Below are 13,715 nucleotides of genomic sequence, written 5' to 3'. Positions count from 1 at the left end.
GATCAAAAGAACATTTGAATTATACGTGGTGGAAGGAGTGTTTGCCTTACTTCAAAAATCACCTGGCGCGGTGCACCTTCTTCATATTGTCCTATCTGTGTTTTAGACACTAGGCTGATTTATCGGAGCGGCAGCATGGTTTTCGGAGAGCGCACTCTACGGTCGATGCAACAGTAACGGTCATGTATCTGGCTTGGGAGGTGACGTTGGATGTCAAGAATCCTTTTATGGATACAATAATTTTATTTGAAAGGCTTTAGCACAACCAATCTAAAACTGAACTGGATTCTACTCTGGATGAGTTTGCTCCTTCGTTTACAGCAATAAGTTTAAACGAGCCTCCCAGTGGTCGGCCAAATGAGATGACGACTACATAAATGATGAAGAAAATCCACCAAGCAGTACTGGATGATAGTCGATTGAAAGTGTGCGAGTTAGCAGACAAAGTAGGCATTTCAAAAAGTGCGGTATATCGCATATTAACTGAAAATTTGGACATGAGACAGTTGTGCGGAAGATGGGTACCGTGTTTGCTCACAATAGAGCAAAAGCAGTGTCGTGAAGGTGTTTCAATTAAATGTTCACAAGAGCTTCAAGGGCCACCAAGACTATGCGCGAGAAAAGGCAACAAAGGCTAACTAGCACCTCTAGCAAAAATGATGATGAAGGACTAAACGATAGTCGGCTGTCTAACGTAGGGATAGTGGAATCCATCATGATATATGCGGCTCCTGTCTGGGCGGAGCATTGGGCAACACGGTGAACCAGAGAAGAGTGAGCTCGGCATACCGGCCAATTCCGCTCAGGGTATGCAGAGCAAATAGAACAGTTTTCGGTGAGATAATATGTGTTATTACGGGAATGATTCTCTTGAATCTTCTAGCAAATTAGGCAGACTGTCTCTACTAGATAAGGAGGACGAATCCGACTGATGCGACTGCGAACTTCCGAAAAGTCACTAAGATGGAGCTGAATGGCAGCAACGATAGGATAATTACAAAAATGGCCACTGGATCTATACATTGATCCCTTTTACTGGGAGATGGGTGGGGTGAAAACACGGAGAATCAATTTACCATTTGCAACAGTTCCCTATGAGTAAGGTGAATACAGAAAGTACTTGCATCACTCAGGATTGGACAACTCGAGGTTGTTCCCAATATGCCGCTACACCCGAGGACCCGGAGCGTATTATATTCCATTGTCCGAGATTCGCCCTGTGAACTGGGGCTTAAGAATATACTCAAAGTTTTCGCTGCTTGTCGTGAGAGGCGAGTAAAAGGGATGAAAATTCGTGAACTAGCAACCTGCAAATTTTGAAACTCTATTGTTACCGAAACGTCAACAACGCCTCGGATAGGGACTGACCTCACGGTAACGACCTTTGGCTATCGAACACGGACTATGATTGCTATTCAACAACGGAAGCGAGGGTCCTCAGAATGTTCGCTTTCTTCAACTTCAGCGGGAGCTCCAGCAATATAAGCTAGACATTTTGGGCCTAAGCAAAATAAGATGCTGGGACTCTGAAGAGTCCTCCTCTCCCTCTTGCGGGAATGTGCTTTTGTACTCTGGAAAGTCTAGTGGTAGCAGACGCGAATCCGGTGTCGGGTTGCTATTAATGGCTACCGCAAGGCGTGCTTTCTTGACCTGGGAGCCGGTTTCTGACAGACTCCTAACTGCTACATTTCGGTCCAGTTTAAGGAGCATCAAAATTGTGCAATGCTACGCAATAACGGAGACTTCTGAGATCTACGGTGGTTCAGGGAAAGCTTTCTAAAGTTGGCATTGTGATCGTATGGGTGATCTAAATGCCAAGGTGGGATCTGATAACACCTTCCTCGGACATGTGATGAGGAAGCACGGTCTCGGTGACCGTAACGGTAATGGTAGGAGGTAATAGTTGAGTTTCAACTGACCGACGCCGTACGAACAATCAGATCGACCATTTCGCGATCAGCAGTAGAATTAGGAGTTGTCTTCTGAATATGTATAACAAAGGAAGCGCTGATATCGGCCTCCAAACGGATCACCATCTGATGATGGTCGCTTACATTCGCTTGCGTGTTGTGTCCGACACTCCTAGCAGGGTTGGGGAACTGCGACCCCCCTAAGTTCAACATCGACCGCTTGTACAACCCAGCTGTCGCTCGACAATGGGAATTATATTGCTTATCGAACGGCAGATCTACTGAGTAACGCGCCTAAGTAAATCGATGAGCATTGGGCCACCATCAAGAATGCACTTTTCTCGGGTACTGCATATGTCGTCGGACACGTCCTGAAAGGGCGTCATAATATCTGGCTGACTATGGAGCGCACACGGACCGGTGAACGAAAGAAGACATTTCCAGGGTCCACAACCATATTACATCCGGTGAGGTCCCTACTCTTGGGAATGAAATGGCTAGTCACCGTACTATGCGGATACGGACTATTCCTCCAAGCAAAAGAGAATCATTTCGGTCATCAATGCAGTAAAACCGCTGGGCTTGACGGTCTCCCCGCCCAGTTATTTATCGATGCACTTGCAGTTGGCAATCCTTTCCCAGAGAATGAAAAAAAGGGATTCCAAAGGGAATCCCATGAAAGGGATTCCAAAAAGGGCATCCATTTTTAGTGTGATAATTGGAGGAGTATCTGCATGCTCCCTGCCCTTGCAAAGATAATAACTAAAATAATTCTGGAACACATCAAAGAATGTCTCGAAAGCATGATCGACAAAGAGCAGGCTGGGTTCCGCTCCGGATCCCCCTGCATTGACCGCATCAACACCTTACGGATCATTTTGGAACAGTGCGCGGAATTTAGATCTTTGCTGCAAATGATCTTCATCGATTTTCAAAAAGCTTTCGATGGTGTGAACAAGGAGTGCTCTATGTACTAGGGGCATTCCGGAGAAACTAATAGTCATTATCAGAGCGAAATATAATGGCGCAGAATGTCACGTACTGCACCGAGGTAAAGTCTCGGAAGATTTCGAGGTGCAAAGAAGTTCGCGAGGGTTGCATCCTGTCACCGATATTATTTCTTTTTGTTATCAGTGTGCCGTGGTTTCTGCCGACGGCGGCACTGAATCAGATGGTGCCCCCCGACGCATTAACAACGCTAGATCCGCTTTCGCTGCCCTGTCCAAAATCTGGAAATGTAGTTATCTCAACACTAAGATCAAGGTAAAACTGTTCTGTGCTAGTATTCTTTCTGTGTTGCTAATGGGAGTAGCACATAGGAAGTGAACGCCATTGTTACTCAAAAACTCCAAACTTTCGTCATTAGCTGTCTGCGTCGTATCATCGGAGTACGCTGACCTGACACTGTCTCAAACGAACAACTTGATCGGCGCACAGGCTTTGAACTCGAATGCGATGTGATAGGAAGACGGTAGTGACAGTAGATAGATCACACATTAAGGAGGGGTGGTAATTGCATTGCAGACCATGCTATGCAATGGAATCCACACTCTCACGATGGCCGACGAGTGGGTCGCCCCATGGGCACTTGGCGCAGGACAGTAGAGGACGAGTGCGAGCGTCTCGGAAAGTCGTGGCCGGAAAGCACGACGGACGTGTGCGTTAATCGTGCTGGTGTAATGATTCAAATTTTACTCGTAATCCATAAGGTGAAATAAATGACAGCAAATTTCTTTTCCCTCCTTAACATTTAAAATGAAAGATGTTTTCCAACAAATGACAATGACGCGGAGGATTTATAACACCTTAAAGCTCACATCATTGATTTGTTGCCCCATAAACTACACCAGTCTAATTGGCAATAAGTTGATAGTCTTCCAATTGCAAAACAATATTTTCAATTTATGCTATCTCATCACAAATATCATATAATCTAGACTGATTTTTTTTTTGTTCATAGCTTTCGACCATTATTTCAACTTTTTTTGTTACAAACAAATCTTTAAGACCAAGCCCTCCCACTGAAAACTAAAAGCAAGCGTGATATAATACCAATCAGGCTTTAAACGCATGATAACCATTTTGAAATATGTTTTGATGTCATCTACATTAGGTTTCAGGTGGAAAAAGGTTTTCGAGGGGGAAAGTCATTCCAATACGACTGGTATGCAGATTATATGAACGGTTGAATGGCGATCTGCTATTGAAAATTCATTTAATCGACATAACATTATTTTTGCGGTCACTGATAGCATTGCTTATCTGAGTGTGTATTATCAAGCGAATAGGTTGAATGAGTTTTGTAAACAAAGAAAACATGACGAATTCAATTTAGAGCTTTAGTGAAGGATTAGTTATTGATTTATCGCTTTTAAGTGTGCTCTTATTTCGACAGTGTGCTAAAAGTGGTATTAAAAATGAGAATTATATTTTTCCAAGGAATGTATTGAATCAGTGCTGCTGATTTCTCTTTGTCTCTCATCAATTATTTCAACACTTCCAATTCTGCGCAAATACCAAGCTACAACTCGATATTTCCTTTGTTCTTCATTTATATTTTTATCTTTTCCTCAAAAGTAATAACAACTTTCCAAAACAATGATTCATAACTAACAATATCAAATGGAAAATCATTCTTTTGAGTTGTTTATCACTTGGATTGTTGCAGTTTGTCATCAATATTTCAAGAACTTGTGAAATTAAATTAATTAGCACGTTTGTAAACATAGCCAGCAATAATACAGTCGACTTGCCATTGATAATTTCTATTTCCCCCCTTTTCAGATTGCAACCAAAACAGTGAGAGATATAATTTGCAAACGATTCGGTATTTTGCGAGCAGAGATCAGAAAATATTGCAGCATTTCGAATATTTTTCGCTCAATTACAAAGCACAAATGGTAATTTACAGGAGGTATCCTGGGGCTCCATTTGGACTACTCAGAAACTAAATGCTAAAAGTAGAAATACAATTCTTAGATAGATACAATTTTGTATACATATTTATTTACCTTAACTGCTTCTAATATATTTCTCTCTGCTCTTGTATGAGCTGTGTCTTTCTGATTCGTGACGATTGATGCTTTCTTGAGAACTTTCATAGCAAAATGGTTGTTAGCATCTAGACCGCTGGTCTTTCGAACCTAAAACGAGAAAAAAAAAATCATTATTAGAAAAAGAAATTAATTAATGCAGATTTCAAAAGTGCAATATCATTGGCGGTTTGATTTTGAGAGGAAATGATAAGTAAATTTGGAGAACAATAAAGCATTTTTCCAGTTTTAATATTGTTGACTTATAACCATTCAACCATAATCAACCCATTCCATCGTTTAGTAGCACTCGTTTTCCGTCACAACCCAAACATTTAAGGCAATTTAACTTCGTCACGAAGCATCCCTCTTTTGGACCAAATCTTCTTTCAGTATCTTAAGATGTCGTCAAAAAAGCGAAAGCGTGTGTTCATTGATAAATGAAATTACGTAACGTTGACGTCACTTGCCGGCGACACTTGACGCTTTTAGAGTTTATTAACACCAGCTTTTAACTTATTGGACTACATTGAAACCATCAAATTGATCCAATCAACACGTGGCGGACAGATTCAGATTCAATTCAACGGCACTACGTAAATCTGTACATGCCAAACATTTGAATATTCAATGATAAACTTTATATTTAAATAATGCAAAATATATCATAAATTGTAAGAACTAATTCGGTATTTTTCCATGGAATCTAATCGAGATTCTCAGACCTCAATAGATACGAGCAATGAAATTAGTTTTGGTTCGGTGTCTTGCGAATAATTGAAATATCAATTAGCTCCGTTGTTGATTTGATAGCCAGTTATTAAGTTATTCCTTATATGGATGTGGTTTAATTACTCCAAGATAATATCGTCTGGTCAAGATATTGTTAAAAGTAATTAGATTTATTATCGTGTAATATAGAAGCTCAATAGGTTCATACAGACGGGGGGGTATGGGGATATTTCTTTCATTTGATTTACAGCTTTCCTGTTTTTTCTATGTTATCACCCTATTTGGGTGCATGATTATGTATATTAAACTAACAAGATAAAGGATGTGAGTAGACTACTAGTGAATATTTGCAATTATATATTATTAAATTAAGACCAAGGACAGTATTGGTTATTTATGATACCTCAATAATGGATGATCGACAGCCCGGGAGAGGTGTAAATTCAATATTTACGAAATTAGTTAAGCACCTGTTGCTATCCAAGTCTCCATGGATAGCAACCTCTAGCCTAGGCTAGAATGTTCATGCCTTTAGACCCCCGTGCACGTTTGCTTTGCTTATTTCATTATGGCCTAAAAATTGCTCACACCTGTGTCAATTTTGCTCTTCTCAAACGTTCTCAAAGGAACCGAATTTCATTTGATCTGGCACGCGAAAAATGTAAATGTTTTCGAAGGCCTTTATCTTCGGAACTTTAACACAGTTTTTCACTGGTCCATATGATTGCCTATTACTTTTATAGTGATCTTAATCATAACCCTGTAGAAGATTTAAAGCTACACATGTTAAAAGGGAACATATCTTGTCATCTGTAGTATTTCGCCGAGGGACTCAGAAGAAACCTGGACCTAAGTGATAATCAAGTGTGATCAAATGGTTACAATCTCGCTGTGAACAATCTTCTTTTTCTTCAAAACGTGTCACGCCATTAGTCCAACGCAACATCTTTCTCCATTACCACAAGACGCCGTTCATTGTCTTTTATAGTCAGCCAACAGTCAGAACTATAGAGGGCGACAGGACGGCGACATTCCGGTAGTAATTTTAGATTTGAGACGTTCATTGATACGTCGATCACAAAGAACACCAGTTGTGGCAAGCCACTTCATTCAGGTTGCGTTAATGCGTGAAGCGATTTCATAACGCAGTTCTCCATTGGCTGATGGCTTAGAACTGTGCTAAGGTTAAGGTGAAGAAATCCTCCAATGCATCTGCAGCTAAGGGAAAACCGAAGCGACAGCTTTCCTCTGATGATCCCAAGTAGTCACTTCAAAAGCTGATCTGCCGATTATAGCCCAATGCCATCGAAACGAATGAATGAATCCCAAATGACGGTATCAATTCATTGGACTACGATGGTAAGAGGTACAACACATATCTACATGGATTAAAAATGTTTACCGTCGAGAATCGAAAATCGCCCTAGACAGTACTGCCCCTTTCTCAACAATGAGTAGAAAAATGTATCTGCCATTTAGGTAAGCGGTTCGTTAATCGAAATACTTGGCATTTGAATAACGATCTGCAAATGAAGGTTCGTGAAAAGAAACGCCTCTACCACAAGTTTCTCGACGACAAAACGCTAGCCAAATGACAAATTTACAAAAATTTCAACCGACCCGAGCAGTCCATTACGATAAACTGGAACCTCGGAATGGCAAAACCCAAAACCAACGCCCGCAGGATATCGAACACTTTTATTGCGTTGATGACAAGAACGGTACGTTGCTTACCGACCGACGAGCCACAACACATAGATGGCGAGAATGTTTCGAACAGATTTCAACGAAAGTATTTGTTCATCATCTGGAAAGCCAAGAGCTGGGGCCCGAAACTGTGGCTCAGTGAATTCTTCAACCGGGTTATTCTGGAAGATAGAACACCATCTGTTTGGCAAGGCAGTACCTCAGTTCCAATATGGAAAAAGAAAAAGATAGGACAAAAAACACCATTTTATGATAAGTTAATTTTTTGAAAAATAGACCGAAAGGATGATTTCCACGTCGTTTCTTGCATTGGATTAATGTTTCCTGTTCACTCCTTGATGGAGAATAGGACATCCACACAATCGGATTGTGCTTCAATTTCACTATCATCACACTTACCGCTGTGCAAGTGATAAGCCCACATTCGAATTCGAACCCAGAGCAGCGAAATCGTGCCTTTCTTGAAATTCGTATTATGTACGTGGAATGTCTTCTCTGTAATTTTCGATCCCAGATTCAGAGCCTCAATGTCTCTTGGCTCTTGCTCTTCAGATGACCCTACAAAAAATTTTCATCATCATCATCATCATCATCAACGGCGCAACAACCGGTATCTGGTCTAGGCCTGCCTTAATAAGGAACTCCAGACATCCCGGTTTTGCGCCGAGATCCACCAATTCGATATCCCTAAAAGCTGTCTGGCGTCCTGACCTACGCCATCGCTCCATCTTAGGCAGGGTCTGCCTAGATAGTTCATAGATTTCGTCATTGTGTAGGCTACGGAATCGTCCATCCTCATGTAGGGGGCCAAAAATTCTTCGGAGGATTCTTCTCTCGAACGCGGCCAAGAGTTCGCAATTTTTCTTGCTAAGAACCCAAGTTTCCGAGGAATACATGAGGACTGGCAAGATCATAGTCTTGTACAGTAAGAGCTTTGATCCTATGGTGAGACGTTTCGAGCGGAATAGTCTTTGTAAGCTGAAATAGGCTCTGTTGGCTGACAACAACCGTGCGCGGAAAAAAATTTTGTGGCGTAAAATATGGGCTGCGCGCCGACCAAAAATCTCCGTATTTTTGGAAATCAATCGATTAGGAAACTTCTCTTTCAGCAGGCATTGAATTGCGCGGACTTTGTGTCAATGATGCGCACAATAGTCTTCTCGGTCCTGGTAGACCTCAGACACCCGTCATTCACAACACTCGATGCTCTGCTCTACGCGGAAATTGTTTACCCAATTTAATATGGTTTTAAGATATGGAGGATTCTCATGACGTTTTAAATTAAATTCTCTTATGAATCCGCGCCCCACCGCAACTGCACTCATGCTGTTCGAAATTTTTCGGCCATGCAGAAAGTCATCGATATGACGATGACCCTTGGTATAGTGACTCTTGACGAAAGGTGATATATAGGCAACGGCAAGACATTCTAATAGCACAGGCTATTGATTTCATAATACAAACGAAATCAATTCCAATCGATTCGAAATCAAGGCTCGAATTGAGATCGTTGGAAGAAACATCAAATCCGAGGCCGAAAATGAGAATCTCAGATGATCCCTATCAGCAGGAGAGGTTTTGCAGAAAACCGCCAAAAAAGAGACGAACGCGATGGTGAATATCGGAACAATAAAAAAAAAAAATGCCAAAAGGACCTCTTAAAATCCTCCAACCAGAAGAACGTCACCGACAAGGCAGCGAGACAATATCGGCGACAAGGTTTAACCGTCCCGGATTTCACTTCGCACTTCAAATCCATCCTCTGAGATATTACCTGGATGCACCACATAACATTTTGCCCATTCTACGTCATATTTCTATCTGATATTTGTTTCCCCAGAATGCTCCTTCCTTGTAGAGCATTCCTAATCTAAACTTCGCACACTGCTCCATAATTATCCGAAGGCTATCAATGTGGTCGATACCAGAGGATCCAGGATTTTTTTGAAGTTCGCGTCGTTTGCACAGGAAAAAAGTTTTCACAATACTGAATTATAGCCGGATCGCGTAGACGACCCGTATTTAATTTCAGATGTTGACGACCTGTTATATCCAGAGAAATCGGACGAAAGAAAGTGACGTAATTATCAATGTTGATAAATGCAAATTTCTCCAACAGTAGGTGAAATTTCTAGACCATTCCTTTATTCCTGACGGCATTCAACCCGACCCAGACATGGTGCAATCGATCGCTAGCTAACTACTAAAGACGGCCAAAGACTTTAGAAGGTTCTTGGACATGGTAAACTTCTACTGTCGTCCTGCCCAAAGCCACTCACCACCAGGCATTACTTAATGCCTTCTTCTCTGCTCCTAAGGCCAAGGATTCGCGAGTGGTTGTGTAGTCTCCAGAAACTGTCTATTTGGAACCACCAAGCACCAGCTGGTAGGCGCTACACTTTTGGCATTCCCTCAGCAAGATGCATCTATAGCCGTATTCGTCGATGGATCAGACACTTGCTCTTCACCAAAGGGTGAATCAAAGCTGGCAACCGTTGGGTTTTTTTCTCAAAACAATTGAATCCCCGTCAACGGAATCACAGCGCCTATGATCGTGAATTATTAGCCGCGTATCTGGGTATGAAGCACTTCCGATATTACCTTGAAAGCAGGCCGTTCATCTTGTTCTTGAACCATAAGCCTCTGACTTTTGCCTTACGGCACAAACCCGACAAAGCGTCCCCCGCCAACTTCGGCACTTAGCTTACATCAGCCAGTTCACAACGGATATTCAACAAGTGTCCGGTAAAGACAACCTAGTCGCGGCCGCTTTGTCCCGGATCTCTGAGATCAACATCCCAGCCGCCGTCAATTTTTCGGCAATCGCTGTGATCCAGAAGGATGACACAATTTTTCAGAGCCTGTAATCGGCCTCCAAATACAAGTTCAAGGAACTCCCTACCTTCGGCTCACATTGCTGTATCTATTGCGAGATCTCTGCGAAGAGACCTAGACCATATATATTCCGGCCATTTTTCGTAAGGAAGTGTTTCGCTCGGTGCATGTCTTGCGCATCCTGGGCATTCCGACAACGAATCGTCTCAAGCAAGTATTTCTGGCCGTCCATGAACAAGCTGAGCTCTTGGGCCTGAGAGATGCAAAGTCACTAGAAATATTAGGAAAAGTAAGTAGATGTATGATCTAGGCCAACAAGACACTTCCACACTATACACCTCGACATTATCGGCCCTATGCGAAGCTCGCACGGCTACAAGTATTGCCATAGGATCATTAATCAACTGCCTACCATTCTGCAATGCAATGGGATGCAAGAATGCTGGCAACGGACGCTGAAGGCAACCATTATCACGCACGACGAACCGTCCTGGTTGTAGGTCTTGCCTTTCGTCCTGCTTAGTCTCCATTCAGCCGTCCGCGAGAAGTTTGGTGCCAGCCCTGTTGAGCTGATATACGGAGAGAACCTTCCGACTCCCTGGCGACCTGGTCCTTGACAAAAGAGACGGCCTTGGAGAGATCGAATTATTGTGCTTACTACGAGAGGCCGTGCTCAAATAAAAGCCACCTCCGCCACCCCATCACGATCGTATTGCCACCCTCTGCTGGAGAGTGTTCAGCTTCTGATAGAAGGCCTCTGCCTTCTCCTCCGTATGGAAAATTCCACTTACTGCGCGGCGCTATACTATTGAAATGTTCTCCGTTTTGAACAGGAATCACTCGAATTATCAGTCTGCTGTAATGTAAGATTAAGGAATACTGCATTATGTCTTCCTACAACGTGACTTCATAGAGGGATTGATCATTTCTTACCAGAAAACAAACCATATACACATAAAAGAATAAAAGTGGAGTGTCTCATCTACGTAAATATCATATGTCGAGAGAAAGCAGTGTCCTCGTCAATCATCAAAATCTCCCAGCAAAAATAAGCCTCTTTCACAGATTACGCTCGGATCGACCCTAAACGTTTCTCTATAATTTCATTCATTCCACAACCCTCTCATTATTTTTGCCTCTCCAATCACATCAATGAATGAATGCAAAAAGAACTGAAACGACAAAGTTTGCCAGACGGTACTGAATGAAGCCACGTAAGGTGTAATTACGCTCCGAATACAATGGTGGCAATAAAAAAATTCAATCCGTAGTATACACCTAACTGCGCCACTATCATGTTTGGCTACAAAAACGCATGTCATCCACTATCATTAGATTGACTGTAAACAATTCTGCATGATAATACCCCCCCCCCCCCCCCCCCCCCAGAAATTATTAGTATGTCGGAAAAAAAACTTCCCCGGTTCGGTACAGAACAAATTGTGTGGCACCGTTGTTGTTGCGAGTGTGCACATAGTTCTACTCCATGAGGGGAGTTAATATTACTTTCAGTTTTTTCACAAGTACCATGGCGTGGACAGTTTTTCATAGAGTGGTGGCATTTTTTTGCTGGAGCTATGCATCATGGTTATACCATATTTCACCATGCTTGCACATTTTTCAAGGTTAGCTTCTGACATTACTGGTTATTATATTTAAAGGGAGTGAAGAGAACCCTTTGTAACGGGAGAGTCCTCTATCATCTTACTGAACTCCGAAACGGAGTAAGATACGAGTGGACGTTTTCCATGTTTTGCCAGCATTTGCAGAAATCATACTATCCATGCCATGCCCAACGACATCCCTGGAGATCCTTCTGGGATTAACCCCTCTCCATCAAGGCACTTAGGTCCAACCAGGTGAACTCCAAACTGATATGGGAATGCCTTGAGAGACTGAATACACTCGGCTCGTCCAACAAGGTCTGGATATTTTGGGTTCCAGGCCATGCTGGGTTGGAAGGCAATGAGGCAGCGGATGAACTAGCCAAGAAGGGAGCAGGGATGCCTTTACACGGGCCAGAACCCTTCTGTGGAATCGGAAGCGGTTTCATGGCTATGAATCTAAGAAACGAAGAGAAACGGTTGAGGGAACTATATTGGGCGGGCCTACCCGGGATGGAGCAGTCCAGGGTGCTTATTGGGAGATACGAACCCATGCGTACAAAGGATTGCTTAAACCTCATCAAAAAGAACCTCCGAATCATAGTGGGAATTCTCACTGGTCATTGTCGCAGTTACATTGGAATCTAATGTGCAAGGTATGTTCCTAATAGGGAACAACACTTCATGTCAATTGGCAAGAAGCTCTAGCTTATCTAAAACTTCAGATGTACCCTTGTCACCTACTTCCCCACTCTACACTATCTTTCCTCGTCGTTACTACTATCATAATATTCCATGTTTGCATTACGGGCATTTTCTAGGAATTTTACGACGCCGCTATCGCCACTATCTTTGCATTCATTTCTTGGGTAACGTACAAGAATATCAACGGAAAACACGTTACGTCAACTCCCCATACTTTCAATACCCTGCGCTGTTTGTGTTTTCTACTTTGCCTGGCTGTTATGCGGTGTATCGTGATATTTTATAATTATATTACGTGTGGCGTTATTCATTAGAGCGCCTGCATTGCAAATACGAGAGCTCATGCAATGCAAACATGAATAGAAGCGCCAACAGCAGACTAAACATCTCAAAAGAATAACATCGAAAAGTGAAAAATAAAAAAACGGAAATACTTGGAATTGTTTAAGTTTTTCCCAAGGTGATTCATAATCGACCGGAGAGATTTAGATAGAATTCGAAATCAGATAATGATGTCATTAGAGCTACTAGCCATAGGGAGTGACGTATCTTTTAGAATGACGATGAGTTTCATCGGTAAAATTTAACACGTCCTCAAAACTGGCTATCTGCATTCTCTAAATGTCCTCCTCCTCACGTGAATATTTTAAAACGGGAAAATAAACTTTAAAATCAACACAAAGTCACATGTGGATACAGCCAACTCTCTTCAAAACACTTGTCCTTATAACGACCATTCTTGATGAAAATATGAAAGATATTGTTCTGCACTGAGCTTCGCCCTACGGAGCCTGCAAGTCACAAAATTACCTTCAGCAAATGGAGGAAAGAAATTGTTAGTTCAAAGAACCCACCGCCCACCGACAAGCTCTATCTTCTTCGCAACAACAACCTGAACATAATCCGCAAAACGGATCTATCTGTCAGCGCTCCCCACTCCCTCGACGATTACCGACCTTGTCGTGGTGAGGGAGCTCAGTAAGGAAGATCCTCCAGGAAACGGGAGGTGACACCTGAAGCCAAGCGGTAATCAAAACCCCAAGCCAAGGTGTGACTACCGTGCCGAGGGCTGAATGGTCACAGGGGTTAAGATGTGGCCGTAAACGATGAACTCTGGGTACCAGGCGACCCCCAGTTTCAACTAGCCTTGTCTCGGCAAAAAGGGGCTTGCCGAGATCGACTTACTTTCC

General features: G+C 42.5%; 1 protein-coding gene and 1 long non-coding RNA gene across 3 annotated transcripts in view; one reads left to right on the top strand and one right to left on the bottom strand.

The window, feature by feature from the left end:
- The window catches only part of LOC119647551 (ribosomal protein S6 kinase beta-2), a 197,321-nt gene that overhangs the window by 20,429 nt on the left and 163,177 nt on the right, over positions 1–13,715 (bottom strand). For both annotated transcript variants that reach the window (XM_038048544.1, XM_038048545.1), the window contains one exon: positions 4,922–5,053. In XM_038048544.1, the coding sequence (XP_037904472.1) occupies positions 4,922–5,053 (132 nt within the window). The remainder of the gene's footprint in view (positions 1–4,921; positions 5,054–13,715) is intronic.
- Positions 4,362–5,055, top strand: LOC119647552. Its single transcript, XR_005248900.1, has 2 exons — positions 4,362–4,629; positions 4,695–5,055. It is a non-coding gene; the product is annotated as an uncharacterized LOC119647552 (long non-coding RNA).

Source organism: Hermetia illucens, chromosome 2 (genome assembly GCF_905115235.1).
Source record: "Hermetia illucens chromosome 2, iHerIll2.2.curated.20191125, whole genome shotgun sequence".
NCBI lineage: Eukaryota > Metazoa > Arthropoda > Insecta > Diptera > Stratiomyidae > Hermetia > Hermetia illucens.
Note: the sequence above shows the minus strand (reverse complement) of the source record. Positions and strands in the feature narration are given on the sequence as shown.